The sequence below is a fragment of the Canis lupus genome, chromosome 18 (genome assembly GCF_003254725.2).
Source record: "Canis lupus dingo isolate Sandy chromosome 18, ASM325472v2, whole genome shotgun sequence".
Classification (NCBI taxonomy): Eukaryota; Metazoa; Chordata; class Mammalia; order Carnivora; family Canidae; genus Canis; species Canis lupus.
In genome coordinates, this window is record NC_064260.1 from 50,683,988 (window position 1) to 50,702,670 (window position 18,683).

At 49.1% G+C, this 18,683-nt stretch overlaps 2 protein-coding genes across 7 annotated transcripts; one reads left to right on the forward strand and one right to left on the reverse strand.

Annotated features, from left to right (window-relative positions):
• Window positions 1–2,569: 2,569 nt before the first annotated feature.
• Window positions 2,570–13,877, reverse strand: CCS (copper chaperone for superoxide dismutase). 6 transcript variants are annotated; one of them, XM_049096864.1, is made up of 9 exons: window positions 13,697–13,877; window positions 13,278–13,372; window positions 9,960–10,000; window positions 8,055–8,192; window positions 7,660–7,837; window positions 7,056–7,116; window positions 3,182–3,259; window positions 3,002–3,105; window positions 2,570–2,885 (listed from the first exon to the last, which is right to left on the reverse strand). In XM_049096864.1, the coding sequence occupies exons 1-9, from the start codon at window positions 13,733–13,735 to the stop codon at window positions 2,732–2,734; spliced, it is 888 nt and encodes a 295-aa protein (XP_048952821.1). In that variant the 5' UTR covers window positions 13,736–13,877; the 3' UTR covers window positions 2,570–2,731. The 6 variants fall into 6 exon arrangements, with proteins under 6 accessions (XP_048952821.1, XP_025301783.1, XP_025301784.1 ...); XM_025445998.3 differs by lacking the exon at window positions 9,960–10,000 and having other exon boundaries at window positions 13,278–13,350; window positions 13,697–13,875; XM_025445999.3 differs by lacking the exon at window positions 9,960–10,000 and having other exon boundaries at window positions 13,697–13,846.
• Window positions 13,878–13,953: 76 nt separating this feature from the next.
• CCDC87 (coiled-coil domain containing 87) lies at window positions 13,954–17,185 on the forward strand. Its single transcript, XM_025445997.3, has one exon. The coding sequence runs from the start codon at window positions 14,004–14,006 to the stop codon at window positions 16,623–16,625; it is 2,622 nt and encodes an 873-aa protein (XP_025301782.1). The 5' UTR covers window positions 13,954–14,003; the 3' UTR covers window positions 16,626–17,185.
• Window positions 17,186–18,683: the final 1,498 nt, after the last annotated feature.

The following is an 18,683-nucleotide window of genomic DNA, read 5'->3' on the forward strand; positions in this document are numbered from 1 at the left end:
GAGACAAGTCCCTGAGACATGGGTATGAGGCTGGGTGCTGGGCACCAATGGAAAAGCATCTGCAGCAGAGGGAAAATAATAAATGGGGGCAGACAGAATGAGAAACAAAACAAAGTGTCTGGGTTCCCTGAAGTGCAATGTAAAACCAGGAGTTACACACCATTTTTGGGCAGTTTGTGGATGAGTAATTTTTATTTTAATAGCTATGTATGTATGTTCTTTTTCTAGCAAATTTCTATTTATGACAAATGAATCTTACTTTCCATATTTTACAATGAGAACCAATAGGGTGGTTAAGAGTATACACCAGAGCCAGACCACATGGGTCTGAACTTAGACGCTGCCACATTACTGGCTGTGTGACCTTGGGGAAGTTATATAACCACTTTGTGCTTCAGCTTCCTCATCTGTAACATGGGATAATAACAGAAGCTACTGTGTAGTATTATTTTTTTTAAGATTTTATTTATTCATTCATGAGAGACACAGAAATAGAGGCAGAGACACAGGCAGAGGGAGGAGAGGCAGGCTCCATGCAATGAGCCTGATGCAGGACTCAATTCTGGGAATCCAGGATCAGGCCCTGAGCCAAAGGCAGACACTCAACCACTGAGCCATCCAGCCATCCCTGGTGTAGTATTATTTTGAGGATTTTTTAAAAAGATTTTATTTATTTATTCATGAGAGACATACAGAGAGAAAGGCAGACACAGGCAGAGGGAGAAGCAGGCTCCATTCAGGGAACCTGACGTGGGACTTGATCCCGGGTCTCCAGGATCAGGCAGGCCCTTGGCTGAAGGCGGCGCTAAACCGCTGAGTCACCCAGGCTGCCCCTATCTTGAGGATTACATAAATCACTGCACATAGTGTTCAGAAAAGAGCCCCACACTCTAATAATCGTTATATGGGTTAGCTAATATCATAAAAATTTCATTTTTAATTAGTTTTAAAAGTGAATAAATTTTAAGTATTTGGAAAATGACAGCACAAATGGGTTTGTGGACATGGCAGAGATTGAAAGACAACACAAAAATGACTGAACTTGGCAAAGCTTTTCAAACTATGCTCCCAGGAGCCCAGGACTTTTGGGAAGTCCTTAATCAGGGCTAGACATCTCTGGCTGCAGTTCCACATTTGGTTCACAGCTGGGCCTTCAAGATGTTTGAACAGTGTTCTGTGGTTTAAAACCAAAGTTTAAAAACTACACAGTTAAAGGGCACCTGGCTGGCTCAATCGGTGGAGCATGGGACTCTTGATCTTGGGGCTGTAAGTTCAAGCCCAACATTGTGTGGAGAGATAACTTAAAAATAAAATCTTAAAAAACAAAAATTACACAGTCAAGAGTTTAAAAGAGAGAAAAGCTAATGGGAATGTGGAAACAGAGTGGTGGGGTTTGATAAGAGGTTTGGCCATAAAAGGGTTAAACCCAGCTATCATTCCAGACTCAGGTGACAGAAGGTCAGGGGCTGGCTCTGGGCAGAGTCCAAGAGGAGTTCCTGTACTGATCTGGGGGAGACAGCCCAGGCCCTATGCTTAAAAGGGGTTTGGTTCCCAGGAATCAAGGGAGCTGGAAAGCAACCAGTATAGGCTTGGCAAGAAAGAGCAGGGTCCAAGGGCTAGGGCTAGATGCAGAGCCAGCAGCCTGCAGGGAGACCCAGACAAGGCTTATGGAATGGGAGCAGAGCCAGGCACATCTTAGCAAGGCCAGCTATCTGTAAAATCACCTGCCAGATTCCAAGCAGACAAAGTAAGTGGCAAACTTTGTATTCTGACAGCCCACTGGGTTATAAAAGCAGTTTTGTCATGGATGAGCAAGCATAGCAAAGTCCAGCGGAGGGTCAGGACGGGGGCACAAAATGGTAAGTGGGGAGGCCCAGAATCCTTGGCCCCACACATTAGTCCCTGGATACCAGCCATCCCTGGAGAGGGGGGCTTAGCTGGGGCAGCCTCCAGGAGCCCCATTTGGCCTCAGAAGCAGAGCCACTGTTCCCTTAACTTCCTGTGTGCCAAGTCCTGCACTGAACACTTTATGTATTAAATTAATTAAGATTATTAAGAATAAGAAAAAAAATCAACTAAAGCCAAATTAATTTTAAAAGCAGGAGGAGGGGATGCACTAGGAAAATCGAGGAGTGCCTCTTAAACCCCAGGTCAGGGAGTGGCTAGCCACAGGAAAGGCCCAGAGTGGGCTCTCTGGGGCATCTGACATTATCAAACAACTCTTAGATTCCCCCTGAGCATCTGCCTCTTCCCTCTTCTCAGCAGACAGGTGTTTTCTGATACTCAGTTGACAAGGCAGGGAGAAGAGGGCCACCTGCAGCTCCCATATTCCCATATTACAGGCCCAACCACAGGGAGAAACTAAAACAGGATCTTCTCTGGCAGAGATATGAGTGCTGTGTCCTTGCCTGTGACCTTGATGAGGAGGTTGCCCTCAGTAGGTACACAGATTTGAATCCAGTTTTGTTTGGCTCCAAAGCCAAAAGGTGGCTCACAAGAACAGGAGAAGCAGAAGGCCTGTGTTCACAAAGCCCATAGAGGGACATTGGGACACGGACAAAACCCAAAGTTCTGTAGGAAAATAAAACTTTAATTTGCAAGGGAACATCACAGCAACCTTCACACCCTGTACCCAAGTCCTCCTAGGACTGGGCAAGCAGGGCCTCCCTCCCCTCTCTCTGGAAGTAGACAGTGCACAGCTGGGAGAACAAACCCGAAGCTGAGGCCATGTTCAGAGGTGGGCAGGGGGCTTGGCTGGCTCCTTTCGTCCCTCACCAGCAATGGGCCGGCCTCGCTCCTCCCAGATGGTAAGGCCATCACAGGAGCAGATCTGCTTAGGGTTCTGGAAAAGGCCAGCAGAGCGTGCGATGATGCCACAGGCCAACCTGAGGAAGAATGTGTGGTCAGGAGTGGGCTCTGGGCACTGATTTGGGCTCCCCTGGAGTTGCCCATGCACCACATTGGCAGAGCAGAGCCTCCTGCTGCAGGTGGCATCACGTACCTCTCTCCTGAGTTTCCTGTGACCTTGGATAAGGGATGGCCACCCAGGCCCAGATCATCTTCTCCTTCATCGATGACCAGGCTTCGGCCAATCACATCCCATACCTATGAGGGCAGAAAACAGCCTCAGATAGTGGATCTGTTAGGAGAGGTCCCCACTTTTTTTTTTTTTCCAGCTTACCTTCAGCTGCTCATCCTCTATCCTGAAGATGGCTCGGCCATCAGTGCCAGCATGGACATTCCCCAGGTCCCCACGGTGCTGCAATGAGACCCAAGGGAGAGAAGAGGGCCACGTGAGACACAGCTGCTGACTTCTAGCTTCCCAGGATCTAATTCCCCTTCCCCCAAATATCAATGTCTTCCTCTGGGTACAGTGTGGTAGGATAAAGGGATGGCCTAGGACACAAGGAACGGGCCCAGGAACTGAAATCCTGGACAGCAATACCCTTCCTAGGAAATCATGCCCACTGGACCAGACTGTTTCCCCTGCAAGGCTATTGCCCTCCCTGCATCTCAGCCTCAGAAGCTAGCTCAGTTCTCCAACCTCTTGTTGACACTAACCCTTGGCAGTCTACAATTCCCCTGGGCTTAAGTTGGCTAGACTTGGCTTCCTGACCACAGGAAGCAGCCAGCATCCCTCCCTGACTCCTAGCCTCCAGGAACAGAAAGAAACACAAGGAGCAGGGGACCTGTCCCACCCCCTAGAAGCTGGCTCAGCCTCTGTTCTCCCTTCCCCCTTTTAAAGTAATACAAAATGTCCTAACACATCTACTGAGCATCTTGTACATCAGACCTACTCCACTGGCACGGGGGTCAGGAGCACATGCAGTCTCCACCCTCAAGGAGCTGGAAGCGTGGTGGGGAGATAGACATAGAACAGACCAGTGATTATGAAATGCACACTAAGTATAGCAGTAAGTAGGTTTTCTGATGACTGGATCTTACTGGAATGTCACAGAGACCCACATCTGTGCAAATAAATAGTCTCTGATTGGATATTTTAGGCAGAAACAAGTGCCTGTACCAGTGTGGGCTGATGCACATGGGTGATGCCCCTATGTGATGGGGCTGAGAAGCGGCAAGAAGCGCCACATCTTGTTTTCCAGAGAGAAATCTGTTGCTTACACCTGGCATTTTGTTACCCTGCATTGGTAGCCTTTATGGTAGAAAGATCAAGGCAGGGGAGGCGATACTGAGCCTTGAGGAACATCTTGAGGACTGTGCTGAGGGAGTGAGCAGCCTGGCAGTGTGGCTCAGAGGAGTGACCCAAGAGAATGGTCTATTCCCTCCCCTGCACTAGGACAGATGGAACTGGACCGCAGGGCCCTGAATGTCACACCAAGAGGCTGGGCTGGGCCTATTTATCCTCCGGCACTGGGGAACCAAAAACGGCTGTGGACAGGGGCATCCCATGGTTACTCTGTGCTTTGGAGCAATCCCTCTAGCACAGTGCATGAATAGGCAGGACTGGGGGGGAGGCAAGAGAAGAGAAGGCGGCTTGGAGACTATTTAGATGTGCAAAGGGACAACCAGGCTCTGGCGTAAATCCCCACGCTGAATTCACTTCCAACTGGGCAAAAACAGATGGAGAAATCCCAAAGGAACTTGTCAGCCATCACAGGTGGCCTTGACAGTCCAGATGTTACTCTACCCCTGTCAAGGACTTGGGGACAGTAGAGCAGCTGGCTCCAGCCCCTTCTAGTTTTTTGCCCCGAGAGGGGCCCAGGCCACAGCAGGCCAAGGCACAGATGGCAAGGCAGTCTCTTACCTTTCTGATCTCTACTGCATAAGAGACACAGTGCTACCAGTTCCTGAATGCTCCTTGCTGGTTCATGCCTCAGGGGCTCTGCCTAAGGAGTTTTCTCTGCTGTGCCTGACATTCTCACTCTCTGTTCTTCACCTGCTTAATTTCTGTGCAGCACCTTTCAGGGCTCCATGAGGACAACAGCCTCCACGATGCACCTTCCCTGTATTTACATCCTTGTGTGCTCCTCCACTGAGGGTGGGCTGGACCTAGTGTCACTTGTTAGACTAGGCTACAAAAAGAGAACAGTTTGGCTCAGTCTTAGATGCCCTCTCTCATGCACTTGCTATGAGGGAAAACTAGCTGCTATGTTGTGAGCCACCCTATGAAGAGGCCCATGTGCCAAAGGACTGATGTCCCTGGCCAACAGCCAGAGAGGACTTGAGGCCTGCCAACCGCAACATGAGCCTTGAGATGACTGCAGCCCCAGCCAACACCTTGATTACAGTGACCCTAAGCAAAGGGCCCCCAGCTATGCTGCATCCAGGTTCCTGCTCCAGAGCAAACTGAGATGAATTCTTGTTGTTTTAAAACCCCAAGTTTGGAGTAACTTGACGCATAGCAATAAATTGTTACACTGAGTACAAACACAGCACTGCACAGGGGACCCAACAAAAACCCTTCTCCAACTTCCCAGGGTGAGAGGGGAAAGGAGTCAAACTTCTGACCATTGGCAATGTAACAGAGCTATCAAAAGTCCAAAAAAAATCAGGCACATGAAGTAAGAAACATGTACCACAGGGGCGCCTGGGTGGCTCAGTCAGTTCAGCATCCGACTCTCGGTTTTGGGGGCTCAGGTCATGATCTCAGGGTCGTGGGTTCGGTGCCCAGCAGGGAGTCTGCTGGAGATTCTCTCTCTCCCTCTGCCCCTCCCCTGTGCTCATTCTCTCTCTCTCTCTCAAATAAATAAATAAATCTTAAAAGGAGAAGGAGGAGAAGGAGAAGAAGACGATGACAATGACAAAATGACAACGACAATGAGGGCCTTCCTTAATCCCCAGACCTTGCAGGCCAAAATACAGAACTCTACTACCATTTATTTGGCCTCCACTTTATTTTTTTTTTTATTTTATTTATGATAGTCACACACAGAGAGAGAGAGGGGCAGAGACACAGGCAGAGGGAGAAGCAGGCTCCATGCACCAGGAGCCTGACGTGGGATTCGATCCCGGGTTTCCAGGATCGCGCCCTGGGCCAAAGGCAGGCGCCAAACCACTGCGCCACCCAGGGATTCCTGGCCTCCACTTTAAAATGAGCCTGCTCTTATGGCTACAAGTCCTGGTTTTCCATTCTCTGTGGCAATACTGGGTTTCTTGTCAAAAAACCCTCTACCTTAATTACATGAAATGTTATCTTGATTTGCTTTAAAATAATAGTAGAGAAAGGCAGGAGGTATAGATGAGACAGGATTGGCCATAAGTTGGGTCACTGTTGAAAGTGGGTGATAGTGGTTCAGCCCGGGGTCTGATCCTGGAGACCTTGGATCGAGTCCCACATCGGGCTCCCTGCATGGAGCCTGCTTCTCCCTCTGCCTGTGTCTCTGCCTCTCTCTCTGTGAGACTCTCATGAATAAATAAATAAAATATTTTTTAAAAAAAACAATAAAGAAAGAAAGAAAGTGGGTGATAGGGACACAGGAATTTGGGACAAGTTTCTGTACTTTGGAACATTTGAAACATTCTGTGATGGATCAAAACATTAAAAGTAACTAAGTTTACCTAAGGAAAGCACTGAGTCACCGTACAGCAAAATGTGAAGTAACAGAACAAGTAGTACTCAGAGAAGCAAAAACCAAGGCAGCATGCAACTCACTGCTGACAGGGAAACAATTCTCTGGTGAAAAGTGAAACTCCAGGCCAGGAGCTGTACCATCAGGAACTGCCTTTTTTTTAGTTCAGATAAGATCTTCCACTTCCACACCTTCAGCTTCTCCAGGAAGCTTTCTCCCACTGCCCATGTGCTTGGGCTCAGGCTGGGTCACTGCTTACTCTGGGCTCCCTGCAGGCTCCTGCAAGGATCATCTCACTGCCCTGCAACCACAGGGTTCTCAGGGATCTTCCCCACAGGACTGTGAGTCCCTAGGGGGCAGGCCATGACCACAGAAAGGGTTAATGTTTTTAAACAGAACAAAATAAAGCGAGAGGACCTCACTGAAAAGGAATCTCATGCTAAGGCCCTAGGAATGGCCTCCCCTGCCTGAGGCTTGGGGCCCTCTTGTAGTAGCCTAAGCCTCACCCAGATGGTTACTTACCCGGTCAGAGTCCTTAGGGCCCCCGTGAGATGCTCCATCAGGGTTAAAGTGGTCCCCGCAGCTAAGAAGAAAAGGTAGCAGGTAGGCAGGAAGACACTGGCTCCTAGGTCAGCTGACCCACTCTCTCACTTTAACTATATTTATTTCATTCACTCACTCAACAAACAGACTCGCTCTGCGCCAGGTTTTAGGTTGAGGGCATGAAGAAGAATCAGATGTGGGTCCTGCCCTCAATAAGCTTTCAGGGGAGACACAGATGAGTAAGCAACAAACTGCATCACAGCACGACAAACACTGTGACACGGGGACCAGCCCTTCTGTGTCTATGAGTTGCTTCCACCTCAGAGGCAATAAAGTGGCTATGAGCAGGAGCATGAAGGTCAGATTTGAGTTCAAATCCCACCCCACCATTTATATGCCTTGGGGCCTCTGACAAGTCATTGAACCCTCTAAGCCTCAGTTTCCTCGTCTATAGACAGGGCCAACATATATGTGCATCACAGTACCCATGAGGACCAAGCATCAAAGTGTGTGCAGGTGGCTGAATCTTGGGTGCACGAGTACAGGGATGAAGACGCCATAGGGGAAGTTACGTATGACTCACCTGTTGCAGTTCCCGGTGAGGTCTCCAAACTGATGGACATGGAGTCCATGCAGCCCAGGCTCCAGGCCATCGATAGTCCCCTCGATGAGGCAGCGTTCAGGGGTCAGCTGTAGGAAGCGCACCACCCCTTGCACGGGACCAGGGCCCTCCAGAATGGCAACTGCTGCTCCCAGATTCTCTGCAAGGTATCAGATACCCAGGCTGGCTCGCCACCTCAGCTAGCCCCACACCTTCATCAGCTCAGAAAGAGCAAGGAGAGAGCTCTGCATAACTTTCATGCCTTCCCCAAAACCACTCAAACCCCAAGTCCCCAAATCCTATAGTTTAGATGTGTACCAGCTCCAGGCCACCTCCCTCCCAGAGAGGCCCAGGCCAGGACCAGAGTAGCTACTCACGCAGGAGGCCACTGCCCATGCCCTTGAGTACTGCCTGCCGCCCTGTGCTTTCCAGAAGGGCCTGCACCTCTTGGCTGGGCAGGGTGGTCTGCACCAGGACCATCTGGTTTTCCAACTGCACTTTAACACTCTGGATGCCTGGAGGGAAAGAGAGGGGAAAAGGCAGCAGAGGGCCGACACCCCTGTGCTGGGAGCGGAGAAGAGAGGTACAGAATGTTTAATTTCCCATTCTCATCTTCGCCAACCTTCCTGTGGCTAGAGGCAAGCTCAGAAGTCGCATTCTGGGTGTGTGAGGCCCTCAACCTCTCTGAGCCTGTATCTTTATAAATAAAAGGAGGAGAAGGCCACCTTACCCCCAGGATTATTGTTTTTCCTTATCATGTCCCATACTAAGAAACATAGATAATTATTTTAAGATATTTTTATAAAAGTGGGCCATCAATGAATAGTCCATTATTGGGGCGCCTGGGTGGCTCAGTCAGTGAAGCATCTTGGCTCAGGTCATGATCCCAGGGTCCTGGAATGGAGCCCCACATTGGGCTCCCTGTTCAGCGGGGAGCCTGCTTCTCTCTCTCCCTCTCCTGTTCCCCCTGCTTATGCTATCTTTCTCTGTAAATAGATAAAGTCTTTAAAAAAATAATAAAACAGTCCATTATTCATGATAGCCAAAAGGTGAAAATAACCCAAATTCAACTGATAAAAGGATAAAGAAAATGTGTATCCATTATTTCTCAGCCATAAAAAGATAGGGAATGAACTGCTCGTAATGCTACCACAGGGAAGCACTCTGAAAATATGATTTTAAGTGAGTGCCACTCACAAAAGACCACATATTACATGATGCCTTTGTGGATGCAATGTCCAACACAGGTGAGGGGCTGAAATGTACAAGTGATAGGGGTGATGGCTGCACAACTCTGAACATTTTAACCACCACTGAATTCTACACTTAAAATGGATATATTTTATATTTGAATTATATGCCAATAATGCTGTTACGCACATCCAAAACAGGGAGGGCTGAGCTATCCCCATCATCATGAGAGCTAACATCTACTGCATGTGCACTGGGGGCTTTTTTGCACTTTACCCATATTAGCTCATTAGACACCCAAGTAAACCTGTGAGGTGGGTACTACTGTCCCTATATTACAGATGAGAAAATTGAGGCAGAGAGAGATTTAAGAACCTTGCTCAAAGGCACAGTGTGGTAAATTGTGGAACTGGAAATCATCTCAGGCAGCCTAGCTCTGGAGCCTACCCAGATCCTGCTCACCCTGAAAAGCAGCCCCTACCCTCCAGGCTGGTTGGGACCCCTCCTGTGCCCTCCTATAGAAGCTTCCTCTTCCCCGAGTAACTCATGCTGTAATAATGACAACCCTCTGTGAGTGCAGGGGCCCCGTGTGCTCCGCAAAGGTCAGGTTCAAAAGTTACATGTCTCAATTGCCCTCCAAATCCCCGATGTCAACCTGTGTGCCCACAGACGTCAGGATGATTCTGACACATGCTCACCTTTGAGGGCCATCAAGCCTGCTAGCTCCCTGAGCACAAGGACCAGTGCTTTTCCTGACCCTGGCCTCCTCCATGACCCTGGCCTCTTCCATGCCCAGCATGCATTTGGGATGCCTCCGTGGCTCAGCAGTTTAGCGCCGCCTTCAGCCCAGGGCCTGATCCTGGGAGACCCGGGATCAAGTCCCACATTGGGCTCCTGCAAAGAGCCTGCTTCTCCCTCTGCCTGTGTCTCTGCCTCTCTATCTCTCTGTGTCTCTCATGAATGAATAAATAAATCTTAAAAAAAAAAAAAAAGAATACGGGGGAGGGAAACCAAAGATGAAGGCATCACCAACAGTCAGTGTAGTGTTCCGTTCTATAGGGCACCATGTCAACAGCATGAAATGGTCTTACCTTTGCCTTCTAGACTGCCCATGGCTCCCTTGGGCTTTACCCTGTAGAGCAACAGAGGAGCCAGACTATGCCTGGATTAACCACCAGGCAGAGACTGGAATAACAATCCCCAAGGTATGGGAAAGGTTCGGATTTCTTCTGGCTTAAAACAAGGCAAAACTGGGAAATGCTATTAGGGGCAGGTGGCATCTGAAAGACAGGAATATCTGGTATATGGTTACAAAAGCTTCCACAGGCTTGTTTCTTCAGATCCCCTGCAGCAGCAGTGATACTGTTGGGGGAGGGGCAGAATCTGTAAGACATCAGATTAACACACATAGCCCGTCTCCGGCAAGTACAGGGTGATTCTGTGAGACGAAAACCCTCCATGTTATCCAACCTCACTTCACACAAAATTTTATCTTGAGCCACCAGGCAACCGATGCAGCATTGGGAGCTCTGGGTCAACGTAGGGATACCTCTGGATGTTGGTGGCTGCAAAAAGGGTAAAGAGAGGATGATGGGGGAACTCTTGTTGGTCTGACCCTCCAGGAGATGCCAAGAGCTGTGCTCTGCCTTACACACATCAGGGTGATGATATGGTTCTCATCTGGCAGGTGAGGAATGAGGTGAGAGGGTGACACACCTGGCTTGAGGTCACAAAGTTTGGAAGGCAGCCTGTCCAACCCAAAAACTGACACTCAGTCCCTTTGCCCCAAGAAAGTAAGCTTGAACCCCCAAGGCTGATTTTCAGGGGCTCCCAAGGCCCAGTGAACCACACAGTATGAGAAACTTTGCTTGCTCACCTCATTTAACAAGCATACACTAAAAAAAAAAATAAAAAAAAAAAAAAAACAAGCATACACTAAGTACCCATCACATGCCATGTTCCAGGCAGTGGAAGCAGAGTAGACAAGTCAGGCAACATCTCTGCCCTATGAAATAGTATGTACTCTGATGTAGAAATACAAAAGTCAAATATACACACAAGAGAGGTTCAAAGGGGCACCTGGGTGGCTCAGTGGTTGAGCATCTGCCTTTGGCTCAGGTCATGATCCCGGGTTCAGGCTCCCCAGAAGAGCCTGCTTCTCCCTCTGCCTATGTCTCTGCCTCTCTCTGTCTCTCATGAATAAATAAATAAAATCTTTAAAAAGGAAAAAAAAAAAAAAAGGTTCAAATACTGAAAGGTGTGATCGATGAAATAGGGTTAGGAAACAAATGGGGCCCCCACATAGGCTGGTCAAAGAAGGTCTCTCTGAGCTTCTAAGCAAAAACCTGAATGTAAGGTAAGGGCATTCCAGCAGAGGGAACAGCACTGACATGTTCTAAGAGAAGGGCAGTGTGACTAAAGCAGGGAGTAAACAGAATAGTAAGAGAGGAAGCTATAAGCGGAGACTAGGCAAACAAAGCCCAAAGGGAAAGAATCTGCATTTTAATTTTAATGCAATGGGAGGCCACTGGGAAAAGGCACAATGTACAGTGTGGACTCTGGAGTTGAAATCATGAGTATGTCACACAGAGTCTGTCACATACAAGCTGTATAGCCTTAGACAAGTTACTCAATCTTTCTGTTGAGTTTTCTATTCAGTTACCTCATCTGTAAATGGAGATAATACTACCTACTTCAGAGGGTTATTAAAACCTTAAATGAGCAGGGCAGTGATATAATCTAAGGTATGATTTTAAAAATCACATTAGCTTTTATATGGAAAAACAATTGGAGGAGGCAACAGAGGCAATGGGAAGCCCACAGATGAGGTTCTCGTGTGGGTCAGGAAGAAGTAAGGTGGCTTGGATTTATGTGAAGGCCAAAGTATGGAAAAAGAGAGGCTAAATTCTGAGTATATTGTATATATACAGCAGATAAGACAAGACTTTCTGATGGACTGATTTCCACACAGGTGGGTTCCTGTTCTAGGGTCTCCTAGGAGCTGATTCTTTGCTCCTCCAGTGAGAGGGACCCATGGGGCAGCTCCTTGTAGTTGCAAGGAGCTGTGCACTTCCTGAACTCTAGAACTGCATCTGAACCAAGAAAAAGGCTGGCTCTGCCTAGGTGAGCAAGGTTCAGGGTGGCTTGTGTAGAGTGTGGTCAGGCCAGCCCTTGCTTAGCTCAAAGCCCGGTAAGAAAGAAAACATAAGGCCACAGGGAACTCTAAGCTGAGTGATAAGAGTTCAACGAAGTTTGCCTTGGGCTGGGAGCAACTCCCATTTATTCCTAGAAGAGTAGGAACCCTCTTCCCCAAAGTCCCAGGCCTCCTGGAGAGGGCAAATCTCTGTCTGTCTCTCTCTGCTTCAAAATCTGTCCCCAAATGCCTCTGCCCAGACTGCTACCTATAGTCCTTCCTCATAATTTCTAAAATTTAGTGAGCTCTCACTACATGCCAAAGAAGTTTCTAAAGTGCTTTACACACATATTAACCAACTCACGCTTCATGACAATCCTCCAGAGTAGCTTCCATTATCATGCCCATTTAAACACTGAAGAAAAAGGCAAAAAATAGCAACATGCATGAAATCTAAGCACCAAAAAAAAAAAAAAAAAAAAAAAAAAGAGAGAGAGAGAGAGAGAAAGAAAGAAATCTAAGCACCATTAAGTGGCAAAGAAGGGATTTCAATGCAGTCTGACTCTAGGGCACATACCTTTATCCACTACTGCTCCCTTGTACTGGACAAGTGCCACCACTGTCCCAGCTTAGAACCTATCTCATCTCATATCCTTCAAGAACTGCTCTTCCATGAGCAATGCTTGCATGCTCATCGTCACCTGAGGGCAGGGACTGTGTCTGAAACACCTGTGAACCCTTCTCCCTAAAAAGCCCTCAGTCTATAGTCCATACCTGCTGAAGGCCTGGACAAATATTTAACGGAATCAAAGGAGGCCAATTCCCAGTGCCATGCTGGTAGTTCTGCCTTCTCAGTTATTTCTGATTGTGCAAGGTCACCTCCAGACCAGTTAGCTGGCTTATAAGAATTGGGAGCTGCCTAGGATGGAACATGGCCAGGGCTGCTGTTTGCTTTGTCAAGATTATGCTGTTTCGCAAGCAAAAGCTGCTTGCTATCCGGGAACTCCCTCTGTAGGTGGGGCTTTCTATACTCAGCCTAGCTCCTCACTCCCTGGGTGCCGGAGAGGTCCCAGTGTGTCAGAGCCTGTAGAGAGCGCTGGCAAGGCAGGCTTGAGATCTAGACTCTGCCTCTGGGTCCCTTTGTGACTCTGAGGACATTCCTTTCTATCTCTGGGTTTCAATTTCTACATCTGTAAACGAGAGTGGCGTTGTTCTAAGAGATTTGCCGCTCCTTCTAGAGGCTTCCAGACTGTCTGCACAAGTTTTTGGCTCTTACCTGCCACCCCTTGCAGGGACGTGCGCACCGCGTCCACGCAGCTCTGACAGGTCATCTGCACTGTGAACTCCAGCTGCAAGGCCGGCAGGGACAGGCTGATGAGAGTCGAGGGGACCCCCTACTTTGCGTGACCCTGTTTCATCTCCCCTATGACCACCCCAAAAAGCCTGGAGAGGGCAAATCTTTCTCACGTGACCCATTCTCAAGTGCCCTCATTATCAGTCGTGATCGTTCCAGGTCCAATCCCCCAACTCCCCAAAGTTAAGGCCAAGGACTCTGCTAATCTCGCACCCTTTCCCGCGGAGGCCCCAGGCCCCGCCCCAGGTGCCTACTCCTTCCCTTTTTCCTGCGTTAACAATCATCCTAGGGGCCGAGGCTCTCTGCCCAGAGAGGCTCCCACACGAGGCCTCGACCCTCACCGTGCAGGCGGTCCCGCGGTCCTCGGAGTCCGAAGCCATCCCGGACCCCGTCACCGGCCCGAGGACCTGAACTGCCGCGGCGCTGAGGTAGCGCCGGGCAAACCCCTAACTCCGTCGCGGGGAGGCGGAGCTTCGGAAGCCACACTTTGCTCAGCCTCCTGGTGCGCGCGCACGTCAGGCCCTCCCCTCTTACGTCACTCTTTGGGAGGGAGGCACTGGCTGCGCAGGCGCACTCGGACCATCCGGCGCCTGGTTGCCTTAGTAACCTCTTGGCTTCTTTGACTCAGCCCTCCCGCGCCGCGCAAAGATGGAGCCCACCGAACCGGAACCCGACCTCCAGCGGTTTTACCACCGGTTGCTGTGTCCGCTGTCGCTCTTCCCCCGCAAGGCGACGTGCCCAGAATCTCAGAAGCCCCTCCCGCCGGAGGCCCCGATGCTGTTGCCGTTGCCAGTCTCACGGCTGACGGTGGCGTCGCTGTGCCGTCAAGTGGCCAAGCGGCTGGCCAACAGTGGGCGGTCGGTGCGCGTGCCTACCAAAGGCCGACTCCGTTTCATTGAGGTCATCCTGAACGAGTTAAAGTGCAGCTGGCAGGAGCCTCCCACTGAACCTAGTCTGAGCCATTTGGACAACCAGAGACTGCGGAAGCGGCTCCAGGTATACGTACTGCTCAGCAGCGAGCAGCTCTTCTTACGATACCTGCACCTGCTGAAGACCATGTCCACCACCAGCGGAGTCTTCACTGAGTCAGCCACACTCACGCGTTTGACCGCCGGCCTCGCCAGGGACTGCACAATCTTTCTTACCAGTCCTGAGGTCTACCGTTCCCTGTTTGCCGACTTCCTCACCCTACTGAAGATAGAACAGGCCCACGGTGGCATGCATAAGCTGCGCCCAGTAGGCCCTACTGGGGCTTTCAAGCTTTTCCCTTTTCAATGGCTTCACAGCACCAGCTTCGCCCAAGCACCAAGCTGCAACCTCAACCTAAACTACCTCATCCAACTTAGCCGCCCACGGGAGTTTCTCAATGAGCCTGAACTGGATCCAGTGAAGGAAGTGAAGTCTATCCCCCAGCTGAAGAGGAAAAAGCCTCTCCAGTGGCTGTCCTCCATGCAGAAGAAAAGAGAAAGCGACTTCAGTTCCACACAGATTGTGTCACTTCCCAAATACTCTGTGACTCCCGCCAGCCAGGCTCCCTCCACCTCTTCCCACTTGCCCTTCTACTCCCAACAACAGAGAGGCCAATCCATGCCCTCCCTACGTGAGGGCTGGAAGCTGGCAGATGAGCTGGGCCTTCCTCCACTCCCCTCTCGCCCCATAACCCCGTTGGTTCTGGTTCCAGGAAGCAAAACAGAGCTGGCAGGGGACATGGTGGCTGAAGACCTGAAGCAGATGATAAAGAACATGAAATTGGAGAGGACTCAATACTTACCATTGGATTCGGGCCTGCCCCTGCTCCTGGGAGCCCTGACCCGCCGCCCAGCTGCAGCACATCACATGCAGGAACTGCAGAGAACGTTAAAAAGCCTTGAAGAGGAAGAAGCCACTGGGCAGTGGGGCCCCCAATGCCTCAAATCCATTCCACTTCAACCACAGCCAGTGACTGTTAGTTTGAAGCTAAAGAATCAGGCTGTGGTTCAGGCAGCTGCTGTGCAGGTCTCTGAGAGAAACTTTTTGGATTCCTTCCATGTTGATGGGGCCGGAGTCCTATACAACCACCTGGCTGGTGAACTAGAACCCAAACTTATCGAGGAAATGGATATTGGTTGCTTTGTTGGCAATAACATCAGTGAGGTCTACAAGGAGCTGATGAGCTGTGTCTCTCCTGACCACTTCTCTTTTGACCAGGGACCCCTGGTTGAGCCTGCAGCCAATAAAGACTGGTCGACCTTCCTGTCCTCAGCCTTGCTACATCAAGAAAAACAGTATCGCGTCATCAATCCCAAGTTAGCAGGATTTTATTCCCAGAGAACAAACATTTTACAGCCCTCCTCTGAGAAGATAATCTCCCTCACATCACTCCAAGCAAACAAAGGCTGGGAGAAGTGGTCAAACAAAGCCTCATGGATGAACTGGTGGAAAACCACCCTGTCTGTGGGTGACTATTTCAAGTACCTCACCAACCAGGAGACAGATTTTCTCCATGTCATCTTCCAAATGTATGAAGAGGAAGGTCCTGGGGAGGCCATAGGCCCTGTCAGAGAGTCCCTAAAGATTCAATACCCACCTCCCTTGCTGGAAGATGAAGAGCCAGACTTTGTGCCAGGAGAGTGGGATTGGAACACAGTGCTAAGGCACAGGCTAGGAATTAAGAGGACCAGCCTCCTGGGAGAACCTTACAAAATCCTGAACCTGCAGAAGCGTCTGGAGCACCTGTGGTCCATGCTTGAGGTCCCTGACAAGGACCGGCTAGACATGGTCATCAAGTACAGCTCCAATGCCCGTCTGAGTCAGCTGCCTTCATTAGTGAGTGCCTGGGAGCAAGTCCTGAAGCCCATTCAGCTGCGGGAAATGTTGCTGGGGAGACTAGAATTGTTTGAGCGACAAGCTTCTGACCCCAACCGCTTCTTCCAAAAGACTAACATGGGCCTGGGTAGCTTCCTGGAGGAGAATCAGTTCCGCAACCGTCTACACAGGAAGATCAATCTGGTGCAGGCTCCTTTGGTTTCCCTCCTGAAGGAAATTGAATTAATCTTTGGTGAGCCAGTGACCTTCAAGGGGCGGCGATACCTGGATAAGATGAAGCATGACAAGGTGGAGATGCTGTACTGGCTACAGCAGCAGCAACGGGTCCACCACCTGACACAGGGTCAGAAGGCCTCCCACCAGCCAGGGCTGTTCAAGAAGCTCAGCATCCAGCCTTCAATAACTCCTGGGAATACTCCTATTACTCTGTGCCTTCAAATCCCTCCCTCACCCCCAAACACCTAGCAGATCCTTCAGACCTCTTGACTACTTTAGAAGACAAATTATCTGGGATTGCAGGATTCAGGAACATTGTGCCTCCAACTACCAACGGCTAAGATTAATACTTTATTTTGACTGTAAAGTTCTCATAAAAGAATCTCCAAGCCCAGAAGCCCAATATTGCCATTTATTTCAAGCCATGCACAATGTAGCCAAAATCTCATACATCCAAAAAACTGAGACCATCTGTAGGAGTTTATTGTAATGGGAAATGTCAGAGGCAAACCTTCACCTTTGAAACACCTCAGTTTAGCATTTATCAACTACATTTAAATTGGCTGATTAGAGTCCCAAATCAAGAGGTTCTATGGCATGATGCTTAAGAGCTAAGGCTCTAGGGACACCTGGGTGGCTCAGCGGTTTAGCACCTGCCTTCGGCCCAGGGCGTGGTCCTGAGGTCCCAGGATCAAGTCCCGCATGGGGCTTCCTGCATGGAGCCTGCTCCCTCTGCCTGCGTCTCTGTGTCTCTGTGTCCCTGTCTCTCTCTCTCATTAAAAAAAAAAAAAAAAAAAAAAAACAAAAAACTAAGGCTCTGGAGTTAGGAGATATGGATTTAAATCCTGGCTTTGTAACCTCAGACAAATTACCTAACTGCTCTGTACCTGGACCATCATAAGATGAAGGGGTTAGGTCCAGGCTCTCACTTCCACTTCTTGGATCCTGTTGGTAGAGCTAAAAATTTGTATTATATTTTTACAAGTTAACATAAGCACATGGTACAAAGAATACAAGGATATATACTGAAAAGGAAGTCTTCTTCCCATCTCTACCTCACACATCCCAGTTCCCCTCCCTGGGGGAAGCAATTGTCACCAGTTCTTGTGTATTTTCCATTCCCTAATTCAGCAAATACTTAATTGAACACCTACTACGTAAATTATGTTTGATTTATATCACTGAACAAAACAAAGATCTCTACCCCTCATAAACATCTTCATTACTCAGGAGAAACAGACCATAAACCATAGACATAGTACCTAAGCATGCTGAATAATAAAATGTTAGAAGGTAATAAGTACTGTAGACAAAAAGAGTAGGGAAAGGAAACAAAGGCTGAGGGATATAGTTTTAATTAGGATGGTCAGTGCAGGTCTCTCTGAGAAGGGAAGGTTTGAGCAAAGGCTTGATGGAGGAAAGAAGCAAGACCCGTGGACACTGGGGATTCCTTCCTTGACACCTGCTATAAAGCTCTATGGAAGGCAGGTGCCTGGAGTGTTCCAGAAAAGCAAGGTGAACAGTGCGGGTGGGGCAGAGCAAGGGGGAGAGGTGAAGTTTATAAAGTGCTTTTTTTTTTTAAGATTTTATTTATTCATAAGAGACAGAGAGAGAGAGAGGCAGAGACCCAGGCAGAGGGAGAAGGAGGCTTCATGCAGGGAGCCTGATGCGGGACTCTATCCCAAGACTCCAGTATCATCCCCCGAGCTGAAGGCAGACGCTCAACCACTGAACTACCCAGGCATCCCCTATAAAGTGCTTTTCACATTCATTCAGGTGAGAATCAGTTGAATATAACTTGCTCCTGAAGTGGTGGATTCCCGACTTAAACTCAGGTCTGGGGACTTCAAATCCTTGGCCCTAGCTGTCTGGCTGCAGTGGGGATCCTTGCTCCTTGCCAAGCCTCCATGCAGCCAGAGGCTACTAACTCCATTCTGGCAAACTCATCTGTGCTGAGAACCATTTGCCAAGTGTTATGCTCAGGTGCTTTAAGGATATTATTTCATTGTTTTAAAAGATCTTATTTGAGAGAGTGAGCATGAGTGGAGGCAGAGACAAAGATAATCACAAGCAGACTACACACTCAGTATGGAGCCCAAAGTGGGGCTTGATCCCAGGACCCTGGGATCATGACCTGAGCTGAAATCAAGAGTTGGATGCTTAACCAACTGAGCCACTTAGGCAACCCAGGGTGTTATTTCATTTAAGCCTCACACCAATCTTACAATGCAAGAGAAGGCGTTATTATATTACCTCCCTCTAGGGAAACTAGACTCTAAGGTAATGGGATGAAAATCAATTATCTAA

Coding starts and splice junctions, on each gene's coding strand:
- CCS (XM_049096864.1), bottom strand. CDS start 13,735: ATGGCTTCGGACTCCGAGGACCGCGGGACCGCCTGCACG. Junction 13,373..13,696: donor ACCGCGGGACCGCCTGCACG/GTGAGGGTCGAG, acceptor GACTCTCATCAG/CCTGTCCCTGCCGGCCTTGC. Junction 7,838..8,054: donor CATGGGCAGTGGCCTCCTGC/GTGAGTAGCTAC, acceptor GATACCTTGCAG/AGAATCTGGGAGCAGCAGTT.
- CCDC87 (XM_025445997.3), top strand. CDS start 14,004: ATGGAGCCCACCGAACCGGAACCCGACCTCCAGCGGTTTTACCACCGG.